Source organism: Bos indicus, chromosome 6 (assembly GCF_029378745.1).
Source record: "Bos indicus isolate NIAB-ARS_2022 breed Sahiwal x Tharparkar chromosome 6, NIAB-ARS_B.indTharparkar_mat_pri_1.0, whole genome shotgun sequence".
Taxonomy (NCBI): domain Eukaryota; kingdom Metazoa; phylum Chordata; class Mammalia; order Artiodactyla; family Bovidae; genus Bos; species Bos indicus.
This window is the reverse complement of record NC_091765.1, coordinates 85,042,477-85,064,186: the sequence shown is the minus strand read 5'-3', so window position 1 is coordinate 85,064,186 and position 21,710 is coordinate 85,042,477. Positions and strand designations below refer to the sequence as shown.

The 21,710-nt window shown below is 37.9% G+C and overlaps 1 protein-coding gene across 2 annotated transcripts; it reads left to right on the top strand.

Annotated features, from left to right (window-relative positions):
- Nucleotides 1–400: 400 nt before the first annotated feature.
- LOC109560526 (UDP-glucuronosyltransferase 2B4-like) lies at nt 401–20,639 on the top strand. Of its 2 annotated transcripts, XM_019962845.2 has the most exons (6): nt 401–1,163; nt 1,976–2,124; nt 8,717–8,848; nt 14,526–14,613; nt 15,764–15,983; nt 19,979–20,639. In XM_019962845.2, the coding sequence occupies exons 1-6, from the start codon at nt 434–436 to the stop codon at nt 20,256–20,258; spliced, it is 1,599 nt and encodes a 532-aa protein (XP_019818404.2). In that variant the 5' UTR covers nt 401–433; the 3' UTR covers nt 20,259–20,639. The 2 variants fall into 2 exon arrangements, with proteins under 2 accessions (XP_019818404.2, XP_019818405.2); XM_019962846.2 differs by lacking the exon at nt 8,717–8,848.
- Nucleotides 20,640–21,710: the final 1,071 nt, after the last annotated feature.

The window sequence follows — 21,710 nt, the reverse complement described above, 5'->3', positions numbered from 1 at the left end:
AATACTTTACATGGGTTTGCACTTGGTCATTTATTGTTTTTGCTGTTTCTGTGCGGGACACAATTGTTGTGACCTCATAACCCTCCACCTTGTTGATGTCACCTTATCTCTAATTCTGTGTCAAAGCGACTGCAGACTCAAGAGCCTCTCACTTGCTATTGTTTTACACTAGTTAGTCTTCTTTCTCACAGAATATAATTGATGTGTGTGTACAAGATGGGTGACAGCACTGGCAAATGAATACTAAACACACTGTATAATCTCGAAGTGTTCTGCACTTTGCCTTTTCACTTGATTTCCACATCTGCTGACTATTCATGCAATTTACTTTTTTAAGGAATAGGAGTTATACTTTAACTTCTGGTTGATGACTTCTGGATATAAGCCTGAGCAATAGCAAAAGTTTACAGTAATTAATTTTAAAGGACTGCATATGAGCAAGATGTCTATGAAAAGGCTCTCGCTTTTGCTGCTGCTACAGCTGACTTGCTACTTTAGCGGTGGGAGTTGTGGAAAGGTGCTGGTATGGCCAGTGGAATTTAGTCACTGGCTGAATATAAAGACAATTCTGGAGGAACTTGTCACAAGGGGTCATGAGGTGACTGTTCTGATATCTTCAGCTTCCACTATTCCTAATTCCAGCAAACCATCTACTATGAAATTTGAGACTTTTCCTGTATCTTTAACAAAAACTGATTATGAGAATTTTATGGAACGTCTTCTTGAGGAATGGACGTATGTGTCGAAAGATTCCTTTTGGTCCTATCTTTCAACAGTGAGAAGTTTATTTTGGGAATTTTTTGATACTACTTTAAGTATATGTAAAGACGCTGTTTCCAACAAGAAATTAATGACAAAACTGCAGGAATCAAGGTTTGATATCCTTATTGCAGATGCTGTTGGACCCTGTGGTGAATTGCTGGCTGAATTACTTAAAATACCATTCGTGTACAGTCATTACACCTCACCTGGCCACATAATTGAGAAGAATAGCGGAAGACTTCCATTCCCACCATCTTATGTACCTGTTATGCTTTCAGAATTAAGTGATCGCATGACATTCATGGAGAGGATCAAAAATATGTTTTATACACTTTATTTTGAGCTTTTCTTCCCAACGTACAAAGAGAAGAAGTGGAATCAGTTTTACAGTGAAGTACTAGGTAAGTTGGGCTTCCTGATGGCTCAGTGTGGTAAAGAATCTACCTGCCAATGCAGGAGACACAGGTTTTATCCTTTGGTCAGGAAGATCCCTTGGAAAAGGAAATGGCATTCCATTCCAGTGTTTTTGCCTGTGAAATCCCATGGACAGGGAAGCCTGTTGAGCTATAGTCCACGGAGTTGAAACAGTCAGTTACCACTTAGCAACCAAACTACTAGGTAAGTCATGTTTGTAGTTGGTAGAATTAAGTCCTATTTTTCCTATTGCCTTGGAAGTTGAGTTTGTCTAAATAGAAATTCACAAAAATTTATCTCAAATAAGTGAAACAGTGAAATAAAAATATGAAATGACCCTCAATCTAACAAATATTATGCAAACACTTAAATTATAGGGTAGGGTAAAGCCCATTACTCATATCAGATACCAGGAAGTCATTTACCACAGACTGAAGTACCCAGGACATCTGCAAGTGACTATCCAACTTACAAAACTTCTTTTTTTAACTTAAAGTCATTACGAATCTCATAAACTGTCTTGATAGATGAAGACATGTACATGGAGAGTTATACACATATTTGTAGTATAAGTATCCAGTTAGCTTTTAGAAATTGTTTCTGCTTGTGTAGAAACAGATGTATTCCAGATATACTTTATTATCCTATACTATGCTACGGTATATATTTATCAAGCAACAGACACATTCAAACATCTTGGCCACAACATCCCAAGTTCCTTTACACAAATTATCTTATATACACATATGACAATTGTCTCATTTGATCAAACATTTGTTGTTTTTCTTTTTACTTTCAGGAAGACCTACTACCTTATCAGAGACAATGGGGAAAGCTGATGTGTGGCTCATTCGAAGCTACTGGGATTTGTCATTTCCTCGTCCACGACTACCAAATGTTGAATTTGTTGGAGGGCTCCACTGCAAACCTGCCAAGCCCCTGCCTAAGGTCACCTACTCCTCCTTGTTGTTCTTTGTGAACTCTGTGTTTTCAATAGGAACATTCTGTATTGTTTATTTAGAACGTTTGATTACAGGTAGTCAGATACTGGAACCTGGATAAAGTGACCTTCCACCTAGAAAGTGATGTATTTCTATATCAACACAACTATCTGAATTTCATTATCATTACAGAATAAACTAGAGAACATGGGACACTTTGAAAATACATCAATTAAATTACAATTTCATTATTCAACACATAGAGAAGCATCATTCATTAAAGGACACATATTTTTATATAAAAATATATATTTTATATGAAAATAATAGTCATATTATCATCTGGTGATGCCATCCAACCATCTTATCTCACTATAATCAGTTACATTATAATTGTATTATCATTATTATAGGATAATTTTGTATATAGCATATTCCAGAAGTGAGTGCTAATATAGGCAAGTGGTGTAGGCACAGTTTCTACCACCTGACAGTCCACCTGGAATGATAAAACACAATCAAGTTGTAAAAAATGTTATAATATGGCAAGACCAAAGTGCTAAAGAAATATTCAGCATGAATCATATAAAGTATCTCTGATCCATAGATAATTATGAGATCTGAAGGATGCTCAGGAATAAACAGAGGAATAGGGCAGGGGTGGAAGAAGATATGGGCTTCCCTCTTAGCTCAGTTGGAAGAAGATATAAAAGAAAGGTAGGTGGAGTAGTGATGACAGTTGCCCAAAGTCCAAGTTTAGTCTAGATAGAAAAAGGCTGAATAAAGAAGAAGATGATGCTGTAGAGGTAAGTTGGAAACAGATAATTATAAACATTTGAAACATCTAGTAGGGGCATTGGGAAGAATAGTGAAAGGATTAAGAAAGAAAGAAAGAGATGACGGCGGTGGTTTAGTCTCTAAGTTGCGTTGGACTCTTGCAATCACATGGACTGTAGACTGCTAGGCTCCTCTGTCCATGGGATTCTCCAGTGTGAATACTGGAGCGGGTTACCATTTCCTTCTCCAGAGGATCTTCCCAACCCAAGAATCGAACCCAGGTCTCCTGCATGGCAGGCAGACTCTTTACCGACTGAGCTATGACGAAAGCCCTGAGAAAGAGATAGTCATATATTATTTAAAAATTAAAAGCAAGATGTAGTCACTGGGTTGGATTGTAAATGGTAAAGCATAGGAAGAGACCGTTTAGCAGATTATTGCTACTACTACTACTAAGTCGCTTCAGTCGTGTCCGACTCTGTGCGACCCATGGACTGCAGCCTACCAGGCTTCTCTGTCCATGGGATTCTTGAGGCAAGAACACTGGAGTGGTTTGCCATTTCCTCCTCCAAAGATTATTGTTAGATATAGACAATAATGAGTGAAAACTAGAGTACGGTGATCACATAGATATCACATTAACTCATTTTTTCCTTTATTTTAAATTAATTAATTTATTTTAATTGGAGGATAATTACTTAACATCTTTGTGATGGGTTTTGCCATACATTGACATGAATCAGGATGATTTACTTTAATTAAATCTCTGGGCTGGGAATAAAAACATACATTTATATGTACATTCATTTATATTGTTGGAAATGGGCATTTATTTTAGTTAGTGCTATGGTGAAAAGCAGGAGAAGGCAATGGCACCCCAAACCAGTACTGTTGCCCGGAAAGTCCCATGGATGGAGGAGCCTGATAGGCTGCAGTTCATGGGGTCGCTAAGAATCGGACACGACTGAGCGACTTCACTTTCACTTTTCACTTTCATGCATTGGAGAAGGAAATGGCAACCCATTCCAGTGTTCTTGCCTGGAGAATCCCATGGACCAAGAAGCCTGGTAGGCTGCAGTCCATGGGGTCGCACAGAGTCGGACACGACTGAAGCGACTTGGTGGCAGCGGCGGTGGTGAAAAGCCTTAAAACCTACAAAAATACTTTAGTATTTCATCTTCTTCATCTGATCTCCAAAGACTTAAAAGTTCCTAACATTACAAAAGTTTATATTAAATGCTGCTGCTGCTAAGTCACTTCAATCATGTCTGACTTTTTGTGACACTATGGACTGTAGCCCAACAGGCTCCTCTGTCCATGGGATTCTCCAGGCAAAAATACTGGAGTAGGCAGCCATTCCCTTCTTCAGGGGATCTTCTCGACCCAGGGATCAAATCCTGGTTTCCTGCACTCCAGGCAGATTCTTTACCATCTGAACCGCTAGGAAAACCCAAACAGTGCTAAATTATACTAAATCAGATACAAAAAAAATATTTACTTAGAAAATAACAAATATAATAAGATCACAGTTTTCTTGAAGATTAAAAAAGCATAAGCTAGAATTACAATTTTCAGGATATATATCATAGTGTATTATTTGATTATAGGATAGAGTAAGGATTAAAATGACAGCACACATTTTAGCATAACGTCTTCAAGGTCCACCCATGTTGTCGAAAATGGCAGGATTTCCATCTTTCTCGTGGGTGAATGACATTTCATTGGGAGCACGTGTGTCTATGTGTGTGTGTGTGTGTGTGTTCATATCTGTGTGTATCTATGGAAACATCTTTAAGTAATTCATCCATTGGTGGGCACTTAAGTTTCTTCCCTTAGCTAATTGTGAATAATGCTGCAGTCAACATGGAGCACATATACCTCTTCAATATCCTGTTTTTATTTCCTTTGACTATATACCCAGAGGTAGAATTGCTGGATCATACAATAGATCTATCTTTAATTGTTTTAGGAACCTTCAATTTATGTTCCATAAGGGCTGAACCAATTTACATTCCCACTGAGAGTGTACAAGCATTCACTTTTCTCCACATTCTCACAACACTTTTCTCTTCTTGGTTATAGACTTTCTAATTGGGGTGAGGTAATATCTGATTGTGATTTTGAAATACATTTCCCTGATGATTACTGATGTTGAGTATCTTTTCCTATACCTGGTGACCATTTGGAAATCTTCTTTGTAAAGTGTCTATTTTGTTCATCTGCCCATTCCTTAATTGAATTTTGTTGTATGAATTGTGCATATATTCTGTATCTTAACCCCTCATTCAATATGTGGTTACGAAACTTTTCTTCCATTCTGTAGATCACATTTTCGTCTTGTTGATTATTTCTTTTGCTGTGCAGAAGCTTTTAAGCTCGTTGTAGTCCCACTTGTGATTTTTTCCTTTTGTTGTGGTCTTGATGTCATTAAAAAAAAACATCATTTTCAAGACCAGTGTCAAGGAGTTTTATCCTTATATTTTCTTTTAGGGATGTTATGGTATCTGGTCTTATGTTTAAGTTATTGACTCATTTTGAGTTGTTTTTGTGAGTGGGATAAGATAGAGGTCTCGTTTTTTGCTTTTTTGTTTTTTTCGTATGTTTATCCAGTTTTTTCAGAAAAGAAAGAAGTGACTAACATTTCCACAATTGGTGTTCTTGTTTCCCTTGCTCCCTTGTTGAATATTAGTTGAACCCTGTATGCTGTTCCATGGTCTATGTGTCTATTTGGGGGCCAGTACACTATTATTTGAAATACTGAAACTTTGTGGTAAATGTGAAATTTCAAGGTGTGATTCTTTTGGCTTTTGGGGTATACCAGACCACCTGACCTGCCTCTTGAGAAACCTGTATGCAGGTCAGGAAGCAACACTTAGAACTGTACATGGAACAACAGACTGGTGCCAAATAGGAAAAGGAGTACATCAAGGCTGTATATTGTCACCCTGCTTATTTAACTTCTATGCAGAGTACATCATGAGAAACGCTGGGCTGGAAGAAGCACAAGCTGGAATCAAGATAGCTGGGAGAAATATCAATAACCTCAGATATGCAGATGACACCACGCTTATGGCAGAAAGTGAGGAGGAACTAAAAAGCCTCTTGATGAAAGTGAAAGTGGAGAGTAAAAAAGTTGGCTTAAAGCTCAACATTCAGAAAACAAAGATCATGGTATCTGGTCCCATCACTTTATGGGAAATAGATGGGGAAACAGTGGAAACAGTGTCAGACTTTATTTTTCTGGGCTCCAAAATCACTGCAGATGGTGACTGCAGCCATGAAATTAAAAGACGCTTACTCCTTGGAAGGAAAGTTATGACCAACCTAGATAGCATATTCAAAAGCAGAGACATTACTTTGCCAACAAAGGTCTGTCTAGTCAAGGTTATGGTTTTTCCTGTGGTCATGTATGGATGTGAGAGTTGGACTGTGAAGAAGGCTGAGAGCCGAAGAATTGATGCTTTTGAACTGTGGTGTTGGAGAAGACTCTTGAGAGTCCCTTGGACTGCAAGGAGATCCAACCAGTCCATTATGAAGGAGATCAGCTCTGGGATTTCTTTGGAGGGAATGATGCTAAAGCTGAAACTCCAGTACTTTGGCTACCTCATGCGAAGAGTTGACTCATTGGAAAAGACTGATACTGGGAGGGATTGGGGGTGGGAGGAGAAGGGGACGACAGAGGATGAGATGGCTGGATGGCATCACTGACTCAATGGACGTGAGTCTGAGTGAACTCCGGGAGTTGGTGATGGACAGGGAGGCCTGGTGTGCTGCAATTCATGAGGTCACAAAGAGTCAGACACGACTGAACTGAACTGAATATGGTGGTTGCCAGTACTGAGAGGTGGAAGAACAGGGGAAATGTTGTTTAAGGATACAAATTTGCATTTCTTAGTAAATAAATACTAGAGATCTAAGGTATAGAGTAGTAGCTATGCATACATGCTCAGTAATGTCTGACTCTTCGCGACCCTGTGAACTATAGCCAGCCAGTCTCCTCTGTCAATGGGATTTCCCAGGCAGGAATATTGGGGTGGGTTGCCATTTAAAATTTGGAATTATTCTAGTACAGAAAGTAACCTTTTTTTTTTTAATCAGAAAGGATCAAGGACCACAAAGCAAAATAATTCAGAAACAATTCCAGGCAAATACGGATTCACCAGGAGCTTTATTTAGTTAGAAGTGAATTACTCAAAAGCTGACCAGACCTGGAACCTTTTCCTCTGTGGAGCAGGTGCTCCCAGGGGGACTCACTGAAGTCATGTTGAAGTTTCTTCACCGCAGTTAGACATAGCACATCCATCTGTGACATTAATTATGCAAGTTCAGGACAAAGGCATCATATGTAAAGAAACACAGTCATATGGTTGCTCGAATAAGCAACTATACAAGTGTAACTTTGGATTATAAATAGAACTCACAGAACTATTTCATACAACTTCCAAACTATAATACTTGACTCCTCAAGTCAGTAGTTAGTAATTTAGACAGAGTTTGGAAATTATGACAAAGTTTAAGGTGAAGAATAGGATTACAGAACTGAACAAATGACATAAAGTGATTCAGATCATATTTTTTTTCATAGTGCTCATAGTCAGGAAATGAAATATTAATGAATAACCTAAATAATTCTCAAAAAGTCTGTCTGGAATAAATAAATGATTTAGCATAATTATAATAACAAAGAACCAAAGGGGGTTGAATCAGGCAAGTAACTTCTTTCCAAGAATCTATGTTAGTAATTAATATCAAGATTAATGAAGAGTCTGAGGATAATATAGTTTAATAATATTTCCTTGTACTGAGTACTGGCTCTATCTTATTTCCTGCTTATACAGAGACACATTGCACAAATATATATAATCGCAGAAATTGACTTCATATCACCTATTCTTTTCCCAGGATCTCAAGGATGAAAATGCTTTTTTAAAAAAAAAAAAATCATCATTATAAAAAATAATATAAAGTCCCTCAAAAAAATTTCTTTAATGATTTTTAGGTTGAAAATTTATTAGCACAACTGACCAAAGTCCAAGATATGAAGTTAATATGTTCAAGAGAATTGGGGGAGTAGGGTGGGTGAGGGATGGAAATCACTCTATTAGCTAACTGTATAGTATGTGAAAAGAATAATGTGAACTTTCTAATATAAAACCTGTCTACACATATAGCTCAGCAATTCCTTTTCTGGGTTTATTTCCAAAATAATTGAAATTAGTATCCCAGTGAGATATCTGTACAACATATGCATGAAAGCTTTATTCACAGGAGCCAAGAGGTTGAAGCAACCCAAATGTCCATCAACAGAGGAAGCAATAAACAAAATGTCATGTATACAAACAACGGAATATTACTCACCTTTAAAAGGAAATTCTGACACATGTCACAACATGAATGAACCTTACATTAAGTGAAAATAACTAGTCAGAAAAAGACAAATACTGTGCAATTCAACTTATAAGAAGTATCCAGACTAATCTTATTTGTAGAAACAGAGTAGAATGAAACTTGCCAAAGGCTAGAGAAAGAGGAAAGTAGAATTTCTTAATGATTATAGACTTCCAGTTTTGTCAGATAAAAAAGTTCTGGAGATTGGATGCACAATGTGAGTATTCTTAACACTACTATACTACACACTTAGGAACAATTAAGAAGTAAATTTTATGCCATGTGTATCTTACCACAATATTTTTGTAAGAAATCACTACTCTGATATCTCAAGACAATTTCTGATTTTCTCTCTTTAGTTGCTTGTAGCAATCCCTTCAATAATGTCTGTTATGCTACTGCTCTTTTGTGATGCGCATATTCTTTTTTCACAGGAAATGGAAGAGTTTGTGCAGAGCTCTGGAGAAAATGGTATTGTGGTGTTTTCTTTGGGGTCAATGGTCAGTAACATGTCAGAAGACAGAGCCAAGGTGATTGCATCAGCCTTCGCTCAAATTCCACAAAAGGTAGATACAATAACTTAATCATGGACAACTCTTTAATAAGTCTGTTAAACTCTGTAAAGATCTGATCATGGACATTTTCTATCAGAAGGGTAAATAATATGATAGCAGCAATTTATCTCATATATATACATATATATGTGTATATATAAACCAAAATATACATGGCAGGTGCTACGGCAGTACAGGGAGTGCCTTTGATCCATAATAATTTTAATTACTCAACATAGCAATAAAAAGAATGATATTTAAGAGACACAGTGTGAATTTTGGTGTTATTAATACAATGGTAGCACGGGCAAGAAGATTAACCAGTAAATTCTGCTTTGTCACTTGTTCCTTTTCTTTGAAGGACTTCTGAGGACACAACACACATACAGATGCTCTCAGGAGTTAAATTTTAACAATAAATGTAGTCATGCAATATTGATTCAAGTCAAACAATTCCACTTTTCATTGCTTTTGGAAGTAGGGCTTAATAATTTGTAATTTAAGAGAACATACTTCTTCAGCAGCACTGATTAACTTATTTTTTAAAAATTATGCTGTTGTTGTTTAGTCATTAAGTCATCTGAATCATTGCAGTCCCATGGACTACAGCATGCTAGGCTCCCCTGTCCTTCACTATTACCCAGGGTTTGCCCAGATTCATGTCCATCGATTTATTGATGCTATCTAACCATGTCATCCTCTGCCAGCCCTTCTCCTTTTGCCATCAACCTTTCCCAGATCAGGGTCTTACCAATGAGTTATCAGGTGGCCAGAGTATTGGAACTTCAGCATCAGTACTTCCAATGAATATTCAAGATTGGTTTACATAGGATTGACTGGTTTGATGTCCTTGCCATTCAAGGGATTCTCAAGAATATTCTCCAGCACCACAATTCAAAAGCATCAACTCTTCAGCGCTTAACCTTCTTTAAGGACTTCCTGAGTGGCTCAGATGGTAAAGCGTATGCCTACAATGCAGGAGACCTGGGTTCGATCCCTGGGTCAGGAGGATCCTCTGAAGAAGGAAATGGCAACCCACTCCAGTACTCTTGCCTGGAAAATCCCAAGGATACAGAAGCCTGGTAAGCCCCAGTCCATGGGGCTGCCAACAGTCGGATACGACTGAGAGACTTCACCTTATCTTATCTTACCTAACCTTCTTTACTGTCCAATGCTCATATTCATACATGATTACTAGAAAAAAATATAGCTTTGATTATATGGGCCTCTTTTGGCAGAGTGATGTCTCTGCTTTTAATACTCTATCTAAATTTGTCATAGATTTTCTTCCAAGAAGCAAGTGTCTCTTCATTTCATGGCTGAAGTCACCATCCACAATGATTTTGGAGCCCAAGAAGATAAAATATGTCACAGCTTCCACATTTTCCCCATATATTTGCTATGAAATGATGGGACCAGATGCCATGAACTTATTGCTTTGAATGTTGATTTTAAGACAACTTTTTCACTTTCATCTTTCACCCTCATCAAGAGTCTCTTTCAATTCAGTTCAGTCACTCAGTCGTGTCTGACCATTTGCAACCCATGAATTGCAGCACACTAGGCCTCCCTGTCCATCACCAACTCCCGGAGTTCACTCAGACTCACGTTCCTCGAGTTCGTGATGCCATCCAGACATCTCATCCTCTGTCATCCCCTTCTTCTCCTGCCCCCAATCCTTCCCAGCATCAGAGTCTTTTCCAATGAGTCAAGTCTTCGCATGAGGTGGCCAAAGTACTGGAGTTTCAGCTTCAGCATCAGTCCTTCCAAAGAAATCCCAGGGCTGATCTCCTTCAGAATGGACTGGTTGGATCTCCTTGCAGTCCAAGGGACTCTCAAGAGTCTTCTCCAACACCACAGTTCAAAAGCATCAATTCTTCTGTGCTCAGCTTTCTTCACAGTCCAACTCTCACATCCATACATGACCACAGGAAAAACCATAGCCTTGACTAGACGGACCTTTGTTGGCAAAGTAATCTCTGATTTTCAATATGCTATCTAGGTTGGTCATAACTTTCCTTCCAAGGAGTAAGAGTCTTTTAATTTCATGGCTGCAGTCACCAACTGCAGTGATTTTGGAGCCCCCAAAAATAAAGTCAAACACTGTTTCCACTGTTTCCCCATCTATTTCCCATGAAGTGATGGGACCAGATGCCATGATCTTCATTTTCTGAACGTTGAGCTTTAAGACAACTTTTTCACTCTCCACTTTCACTTTCATCAAGAGGCTTTTTAGTTTTCTTCAGTTTCTCCCATAAGAGTGGTGTCATCTGCATATCTGAGGTTATTGATATTTCTCCTGGCAATCTTGATTCCAGCTTGTGCTTCTTCCAGCTCAGCGTTTCTCCTGATATACTCTGCATATAAGTTAAATAAGCATGGTGATAGTATACAGCTTTGATGTACTCCTTTACCTATTTGGAACCAGTCTGTTGTTCCATGTCCAGTTCTAACTGTTGCTTCCTGACCTGCATATAGGTTAGCATAGTCAATGAAGCAGAAATAGATGTTTTTTCTGGAATTCTCTTGCTTTTTCTATGATCTAATGAATGATGGCAATTTGATCTCTGGTTCTTCTGCCTTTTCTAAACCCAGATAGCACATCTGGAAGTTCTTGGTTCATGTACTGCTCAGGCTGAGCTAAATGATTTTTGAGTATTTCCTTGCTAGCATGTGAAAGGAACATAATTTTACAGTAGTTTGAACATTCTTTGGCATTATCCATCTTTGGGTTTGGAATGAAAACTGACCTTTTCCAGTCCTGTGGCCACTGCTCTGTCTTCTAAATTTGCCGGCATACTGAGTGCAGCACTTTAACAGTATCATCTTTTAGGATTTGAAATACCTCAGCTAAAATTCCACTAGCTTTCTTCATAGTAATACTTCCTAAGGTCCCATTTTCTTCACACTCCAAGATGTGTGGATCTATGAGTGACCATACCATCATAGTTATCCAGGTTACTAAGACCTCTTTTGTATAGTTCTTCTGTGTATTCTTGCCACCTCTTCTTAATATCTTCTGCTTCTGTTGGGTCCATACCATTTCTGTCCTTTATTGTGCCCATCTTTTCATGAAATGATCCCTTGGGATCTCTAATTTACTTGAAGAGATCTCTAGTCTTTCACATCCTATTGATTTCTCTATTTCTTTGCATTGTTCACTTAAGAAGGCCTTCTTATCTCTCCTATCTATCCTCTGAAATTCTGCATTCAGTTGAGTATATCTTTCTTTCCCTTTCTCCCTTGGCCTTCACTCCCCTTCTTTTCTGCATTATTTATAAAGCCTCCTCAGATAACCACTTTGCCTTCTGGCATATCCTTTTCTTTGGGGTTGTTTTGATCGCTACCTCCTGTACAGTGTTACACACCTCTATCCACAGTTCTTCAGGCACTCTGTATATCAGATATAACCCTTGAATCTATTCATCACCTCCACTGTGTGATTATATGGGATTTGATTTCTGTCATACCTGAATGGCCTAGCAGTTTTCCCCGCTTTCAATTTAAGTCTCTCTTCAATTCAAATCTGAATTTTGCACTCAGGTGCTCATGATCTGAACCACAGTCAACTCCAGGTCTTGTTTTGCTGACTGTATAGAGCATCTCCATCCTCGGCTATAAATAACATAATCAATCTGATTTCGGTATTGACCATCTGGTTATGTCCATGTATAGAGTCATCAGTTGTTGGAAATGGATGTTTACTATGACCAGTGTGTTCTCTTGACCAAAGTCTGTTAGCCTTTGCCTGCTTCTTTTAGTACTACAAAGCCAAACTTGCCTGTTACCCTAGATATCTCTTAACTTCTTACCTTTACATTCCAATCCCTATGATGAAAAGACTTCTTCTTCATTATTTTGTGTGTGTGTGTGTGTGTGTTAATTCTAGAAGGTCTTGTGGGTCTTGCTGAATCAATCTTTAGCTTCTTCAGCATTAGTGCCTGGGGCATAGACCTGGATTGCTGTGATGTTGAATGGTTTGCCTTGGAAATGAACCAAGATCATTCTGTTGTTTTTGAGATTGCACCCAAGCACTCCATTTCAGAACTCTTTGTTGACTGTGAGAGCTACTCCATTTCTTCTAAGGAATTCTTAACCACAGTAGTAGATATAATGGTCATCTGAATTAAATTCATCGAACTTGTCCATTTTAGTTCATGGATTCCTAAGATGTTGATATTCACTCTTGCCATCTCCTGCTTGACCATGTCCATTACCTCGATTTCATTGGCCTAACATTCCAGGATCTTATGTTCTTTACAGCATCATACTTTCACCACCAGACACATCCACAACTGAGCATCATTTCTTCATTGTCCCAGTCACTTCATTCTTTCTGGATCTATTAGTAATTGCCCTCCACTCTTCCTCAGCAGGATATTGGACACATTCTGACCTGGAGAACTCATCTTCCAGTGTCATATATTTTTGCCTTTTCATATTGTTCATGTGGTTCTCATGACAAAGATAGTGGAGTGGTTGTCCATTCCCTCCTCCAGTGGACCACAGCTTGTCAGAACACTCCACTATGACCCATCTGCCCTTGGGTAGCCCTGCAGAGCATGGCTCATAGCTTCATTGAGTTACACAAGCCCCTTTACCGTGACAAGGCTGTGATCTATGAAGGGGATTAATAAATTATAAATAAGCCAAAATATTTATCTTAGGTGATTGACTGCATACTTTTTCCTCTCTATAATCAAAATGTGTAAAATTTAATAAAATAAGTTCTCATTTTAACTACTTGATATATGTAAACTCTTTTATAACAGTCAAAAATAAATAAATCACTGAATATTGAATTTGAAAATGAGCACTAGCATATAAAGAAAGCAAATGAATGTGTAGGTTATGTGTAATCTGCCACTGGCTTGTTGTATTGGAAACAAAACCAATTATCCATGGAAGAAAAGCTATGACAAACCTAGACAGTGTGTTAAAAACCAAAGAGAGCACTTGCCCGGAAAAGCCCATATAGTCAAATCTATGGTTTTTCAGTAGTCATGTATGGATGTGAGAGTTGGACCATAAAGAAGGCTGATTGCCAAAGAACTGATGCTTTTGAATTGTGGTTCTGGAGAAGACTCTTGAGAGTCCCCCGACTGCAGGATCAAACCAGTCAATCCTAAGTTAATTAACCTTGAATATTCATTGGAAGGACTGATGCTGAAGCTGAAGCTCCAATACCTTGGCTACCTGATGCAAAGAGATGGCTCATTGAAGAAGACCTTGATGCTGAGAAAGATTAAGGGCAGGAGGAAAAGGGAGTGACAGAGGATGAGTTGGTTGGATAGCAACACTGAATCAATGGATATGAATACGAGCAACTTCTGAGAGATAGTGAAGGACAGGGAAGCCTAGCAAGCTGCAGTCCATGGGATGCAAAGAGTTGAACACAACTTAGTGATTGAAAAGCAACAACAAAACAGTTTTTTTTTTTTTAATATTTGAATTGGTCATTGAAAATCTCATTTGTCTCTGCCATCATGTGTACATAATTAATACATCAAATGTAGGTATTCCTGTGTATGTCTTTCTATTACTAGTTACCATTACTTAATATGCCTTCATTTCCTTACATGTCATATGGAAGACATGTAATTATATGTATCTTGGGTCAATTTAGAAATTATTAGTATAACTATGAAGTTCAACTCATAGAATAAGGTATTTCCTTTGCTTTTAACAGGTGCTATGGAGATATGATGGCAAAAAACCAGATACCTTAGGACCCAACACCCGGTTGTATAAATGGCTTCCCCAGAATGACCTTCTTGGTGAGACTTGTCAGAACAAATAATGAAAATATGAGTAACAGCCAAGCAGAGTGAGAGTGCTTCAACAGGAAACACACTTAGAAAGCAATTAATTATTGAAACACTGAAAAAGAAAACTTTATTAGTCTATTATAATTGTCTTTGCTATGAGAAAAAAAGGAGAACATATAAAAGTTGTCAGTTTATTCTATGTAGTCACATCCCTTATAGCTAGAATCTTTACTTTAGCTGTAATTACTTCTCACAGTGAACTTTTCAATAACTTCCTGGATTGTTGTTCTGTCTCTGAATTCTTTCATTATACTTATCATTTCCATTCTGTATCTTAAAAATAAGAACTCTTGTGCCATTACCAATGACTCTCTGCTGCTGCTGCTGCTGCTGCTGCTAAGTCGCTTCAGTTATGTCCGACTCTGTGTGACCCCATAGATGGCAGCCCACCAGGCTCTGCCAGCCCTGGGATTCTTCAGGCAAGAATACTAGAGTTGGTTGCCATTTCCTTCTCCAATGCATGAAAGTGAAAAGTGAAAGTGAAGTTGCTCAGTCTTGTCTGACTCTTAGCGACCTCATGCACTGCAGCCTACCAGGCTCCTCCGTCCATGGGATTTTCTAGTCAAGAGCACTGGAGTGGGTTGCCATTGCCTTCTCCCACCAATGATTCTCAATTTTCTGTGAAAAAAAAAAAGGCACAATCATTTTTGTGAAGCAATAACACACTTCATGGTAAAATTTAGCTTTTCCTTCCTCTGGTTCCAGTGCCACTACCATTATCTTTCTTTTCCCCTGACACCATTCCTATCAAACTAAATGGCTTCACTGTATCTTTAGGTGAATAAATTTCGGCATGTCCTCCTCTTTTTTTGCACATGTGGTTTTTTTACCCAGAATGCTCTTTCAAGTTGTTCCCCTGCCGATCCTGGATTCATTTGTGACGTTCAAGTGACTCAGCACTTCTTTCACAAACTCTGCATTTACCCCGTCAGCAGACATAGCCGTTTCTTCTGAGTTCTGAAAGCAAGTTAAAAGCACTTTCATATGCGTAATAATCTGTTATCTAAAAGATACTCCTCCATCCAGTGCCTTATAATACCCATTTCTCATTTTATTCTGAGTTATAATTAATAACCTTACTGAATTCACTCAATCCTAGGCCATCCAAAAACCAAAGCCTTTATAACTCACGGTGGAAGCAATGGTGTTTATGAGGCCATCTATCACGGGATCCCTATGGTGGGCACTCCTTTGTTTGCTGATCAAGCTGATAACATCGTTCGAATGAAATCCAAGGGAACAGCTGTCAGGTTGGACTTGGAAACAATGTCAACAAGAGATTTGCTCAACGCATTGAAGGAAGTCATTAATAATCCTTCGTGAGTATATATATTTTTTTCTTTTTCTTTTTTTCTTTACCAGCTAATCTTTCTAGAGAAGTTCTCATCTGAAGGCCAGGGAGGCAGTGATGAGTCTTCACATAAGCACAATGAGGTGTAAGATTTGCTCGATGTTTTGAAAACAGACAAAAATAACAGGTTGTGAATGTCACATTAAGATTTTTTCATGGTTTTATGGAAAAAGTTTGTCAGTGTTTTAAAGATAGTGGAGAAATGTTGAAAACTTAATCATTAGAATGAGAAGAACCACTGAAATGGTAGTAGAAGGATTAAGAAGCATTGAGAACAAAGTTATTGTAGGGAACCATGAATGCTATGGATACTCATCTGCCCACTTTCTTTCAGCATGTGAACTTCTCAAATGTTTTAAACTCTTAAAAGATGGTTTATTTTCACTAAACCATCATGACATCATCCACTTCAAATTCCAATTACATTTAATATTCTCCAACTTTTCTATGCTAATATTTTGACTCCATCTCTGGTAAATGATAAACAGCTATAACTTTCTAATTACCCAGTTTCAACTATGTATATACTATTTATAAATGTGGGTGTATTCTAGGGTTGTTTGTTTGTTTTTTTTTTTACTGTGGTCATTTTGTCTTGTTTGGAAGAATTATAAATCTAAACATAATTGACTTGGGAGGAGTATGTTGATATGAAAAAGTGAAAGTGTTGGTTTCTCAGTTGTGTTCGACTCTTTGGGACCCCATAGACTGTATCCCACCACTCCTCAGTCCATGGAATTTTCCAGGCAAGACCATGGGAGTAGGTAGCCATTCTCTTCTTTAGAGGATCTTGCTGATCCAGGGATCAAACCAGGTCTCTGCATTGCAAGCAGATTCTTTACATCTGAACCACCGGGGAATCCCATATATTGGGATATTCCTTTTTTTAAAAATTTTACACAATTTTTAAAGGTTATTTTCCATTTAAAGTAATTACCAAAGAGTGACTAAATTTCCAGTTTTGTACAACACCTCCTTGAGCTTATATTATTCCCAGTAATTTTGCCTCCTACTCCCCACCTGTGTGTTTCTACTCCCCCAAATCTGGTAATCAATAGATTGTTTTCTGTATCTGCTAGTCTGTAATAATAGTTTGATCCCATCATTGACAAATGGTAAACAACTAGAATTTTCTAATTTACTTTATTACAACTATGTAGATACAGCTTATAAATGTAAGTATCTTCAGAGTTCTTTTATTTGTGCTCATTTTTGTCTTATTTGGAATAGATAGTTACGTTGGGATATTCCTATTTAAAAGCCATATTTTCTAAAAACATATATATTTAATTTCCAAATCACTTCAGGATATACATGAATTTCAGTGACACAATTATTAATATCACAAATATGATGTATATATTCCCCCTTTTTTTATCATAATGACTTTGTAAAGAAAATATTTTGAGAATGTATCGGTAATAGCAGCAAAGAGCATTTTGTGTTTTATAAGCAGTGTTATTTAAATTTAATTTTAGCACAGCTATTGTCGAAAGTGAGCAGCATAAAAAGCACTCTTTTTCTTTTTTTAAAAGAAACAAATCTTTCATTTGCTGTTTTTATGTAAATGTACATATCTCTAGTATATTTATATGTCTTTTTAATTTTTAATAATGTAATGTTGGGGTCAAAAATGAAGATATACTGATGTTCATGATATGCTACATGTTGTATTTACTAAAACAGTGTTCAGTTCAGTTCAGTTCAGTCGCTCAGTCATGTCCGACTCTTTGTGACCCCATGGATCGCAGCACACTAGGCCTCCCTGTCCATCACCAACTCCCAGAGTTCACTCAGACTCATGTCCATCGAGTCAGTGATGCCATCCAGCCATCTCATCCTCTGTCATCCCCTTCTCCTCCTGCCCCCAATCCCTCCCAGCATCAGAGTCTTTTCCAATGAGTCAACTCTTCACATGAGGTGGCCAAAGTACTGGAGTTTCAGCTTTAGCATCATTCCTTCCAAAGAAATCCCAGGGCTGATCTCCTCCAGAATGGACTGGTTGGATCTCCTTGCAGTCCAAGGGACTCTCAAGAGTCTTCTCCAACACCATAGTTCAAAAGCATCAATTCTTCGGCACTCAGCCTTCTTCACAGTCCAACTTTCACATCCATACATGACCACAGGAAAAACCATAGCCTTGACTAGACGAACCTTTGTTGGCAAAGTAATGTCTCTGCTTTTGAATATGCTATCTAGGTTGGTCATAACTTTCCTTCCAAGGAATAAGAGTCTTTTAATTTCATGGCTGCAGTCACCAACTGCAGTGATTTGGGAGCCCCCAAAAATAAAGTCTGACACTGTTTCCACTGTTTCCCCATCTATTTCCCATGAAGTGATGGGGCCAGATGCCATGACCTTCGTTTTCTGAATGTTGAGCTTTAAGCCAACTTTTTTACTCTCCTCTTTCACTTTCATCAAGAGGTTTTTTAGTTCCTCCTCACTTTCTGCCATAAGAGTGGTGTCATCTGCATTACCGAGGTTATTTATATTTCTCCCGGCAATCTTGATTCCAGCTTGTGCTTCTTCCAGCCTAGCATTTCTCATGATGTACTCTGCATAGAAGTTAAATAAGCAGGGTGACAATATACAGCCTTGATGTACTCCTTTTCCTATTTGGAACCAGTCTGTTGTTCCATGTCCAGTTCTAACTATTGCTTCCTCACCTGCATACAGATTTCTCAAGAGGCAGGTCAGGTGGTCTGGGATTCCCATCTCTTTCAGAATTTTCCACAGTTTATTGTGATCCACACAGTCAAAGGCTTTGGTATAGTCAATAAAGCAGAAATAGATGTTTTTCTGGAACTCTCTTGCTTTTTCCATGATCCAGTGGATGTTGGCAATTTGATCTCTGGTTCCCCTGCCTTTTCTAAAACCAGCTTGAAAACAGTGTTACTTTACACATATTAAGTAACTTCTTTATTGTAGTCTATTCCTATTGTATTAAAAATATATTTCCAGGATTACTGCAGTCTTTGCAAAAACCCAGTGCTCCTCCTGTGTTTTTGACAGTAAAGGGAGAAAAGTTACTTCCATTGTTATTACTACATTGCCATGTTATAGCACTTTGTGATTTAAAGTTCATGTGCTATATCTCTTTATCCTTCTTTCTTGTCTGTTAGTCTGCCATCATTTCAGCAGTAGAAACAAGTGTGTCTGCAATGCCTGAGAGTAAAATGCTGAGCCTTCTCCAGAATTTTAGAACAAGAACCAGAACAACAAAACTAGTAAACATTTACTGAGTGTCTACTGCATGCCAGGAATGCCTCTAAGAATCAATACAATATTATCAAAATAATTAGATAAGGTACTATTCCTAGCCATTTTATAGTACAATGAAAAACTGAGAAACAGGTTCTATCATGATTGAGCCCTCCAAAGTAAAATTAAAAGTTTAAAAATTAAAAAAGTTTTAAAATGTTAATAAAATAAATTAAAAAAAAATAAGAGGAACAGAAAAAATAAAATAGCAGCCAACAAAGTAAGACTCAGGAATCAAACTGAGTCAATCTACTTCCATACTTTCAACCACCACTTCACTAATGTAAGATCAGCCCTGTCTGGACATGTCTCCAAACCTCATCACTGATTTACCTGCTATATCTAGATTATAACATTTGAAATACATCTATCAGGTCCATTAACAATTCTTTATGAGATAATTCAAACTTTGGACAAACATATTATGAAGTTCTTTTCTTTTCTTTCCCTTTGGGACAGCTCATCCCATTCTTTAGAATACACAATCTTGTTCTCCCCCATTTTCTTTCTTTTCTTTGCAGCTTGAAACATTATGCATTTAAGAAATCCTAGCCCATAAGCTAATACCTCAATAATCACCTCAGAGAAAATTATGTTTTTCTTCCACTCTGTGTTGCACTCTGTTACCATCTGCAAGAAAATTTCACATATTTATCTATTATAGCTCATTCCATAAATGATAACTGTTTGATTTTCCTTCAGCTACAAAGAGAATGTGATGAGATTATCAGCCATTCAACATGATCAGCCTATGAAGCCCTTGGACAGAGCAGTCTTCTGGATCGAGTTTGTCATGCGCCACAAAGGAGCCAAGCACTTGCGGCCAGCTATCCATGACCTCACCTGGTTCCAGTACCACTCTCTGGATGTCATTGGGTTCCTACTGGCCTGTGTGGCAACTGCCATATTTGTCATCACAAAATGTTGTCTATTTTGTTGCTTGAAGTTTGCTAAATTAGGAAAGAAGGAGAAAAGAGACTAGCTGTATCAGACCTCAGCGCAGGGGTCCCCAACCCCTGAGATCTAATGGCTGATGATCTGAGGTGGAGCTGATGCAATAATAGAAATAAAGTGAGCAATAAATATGATGTGCTTGAATCGTCCCAAACCCATTCCTTCCTACCCCAGTCCATGGAAAAATTGTCTTCCATGAAACTGGTTCCTGGGGCCTAAAAGGTTGGGTACTGCTGCTCTAGCAGTTCTGCCTCATAGAACTCCTCATAGAACTCTCCATAAAACTATGTGGGTATGTATTGAAATTTATTGTTTTAATGCAAAAGTATACTAAAAAGATATGATTGAATTTAACTGGTTTTCACATATTGCGTGTAGAAACAAGAACAATAAAAGTCTATTCATAGTATCCATATTATTTTGTAGATATTCAGAATTTTACCTTGATTTTTGTATAGAATTTTATAGCTTTTCCTTGCTATAGAAATTGTTCAGTAATTGGAATTCTTTTGAAAGATTCACCCTTTAATTTTATTTGTGAGACTACTAACAGTTCTTCATTTTTACTGTGCATCCAGCCTCAACATCACTTCTTACCTAAAGCCATAGCAAGACACTAGCCTTCGTCCAGTTAATCTCATTTGCCTTTGGAGTGTTTGTGGAATTAGAAGTATAGCAACTGCTACATGCTTCCTTTTATAAAATTGAGATATTTGCAAAAACCTTTAATTTCATGACCTAATTCTCTTTTTGTCATCCACCTTTTATTCACCTATTATTTTCACTCCCATAATCAGCCTTTGCTAATGGATATAAGTTCTCAACTGTATGTTAAGAAAATTATAACCTGAACTCTATATTCAGGTTGAACTCTAAATTCAAAAGAGACTTTTCAATTTTCTTTCTCGCCAAAGCTACCTGAATATATCTATGATCTTATCTATATTTACATATATATCTAAATCTATGTATATTTTTACAATTCAGGACACAGCACCACTTAGCTACTTGCAGATATGATGAAAAATTCAATGGGTTTGTTGAACACAGACTGAATTATTTACTATTATATTATAATATGGGCTTCCCTGATAGCTCAGCTGGTAAAGAAACTGCCTGCAATGCAGGAGCCCCCAGTTTGATTCCTGGGTTGGGAAGATGCCCCTGGAGAAGGGATAGGCTACCCACTCCAGTATTCTTGGGCTTCCCTGGTGGCTCAGAAGGTAAAGAATCTGCCTGCAAAGTGGGAGACCTGGATTTAATACCAGGTTGGGAAGATCCCCTGGAGAAGGGAATAGCTACCCACTCCAGTACTCTGGCCTAGAGAATTCCATGGGCAGAGGAGCCAGGTAAGCTACAGTCCATGGGGTCCCAAAGAGCTGGATATGACTGAGCAACTTTCACTTTCATATTATATTATATCATAACCACACTTTAGATCAGCATTTATCATTCTTTTGTCTCTTTCCTCAGGAAGCTA

What these genes read in the sequence shown, in the direction of transcription:
- LOC109560526 (XM_019962845.2), top strand. Translation starts at nt 434, where the DNA reads ATGAGCAAGATGTCTATGAAAAGGCTCTCGCTTTTGCTGCTGCTACAG. An exon ending in GTTTTACAGTGAAGTACTAG is followed by an intron (nt 1,164 to 1,975) that starts GTAAGTTGGGCT and finishes TTTTACTTTCAG; the next exon opens with GAAGACCTACTACCTTATCA. An exon ending in GAAGTCATTAATAATCCTTC is followed by an intron (nt 15,984 to 19,978) that starts GTGAGTATATAT and finishes ATTTTCCTTCAG; the next exon opens with CTACAAAGAGAATGTGATGA.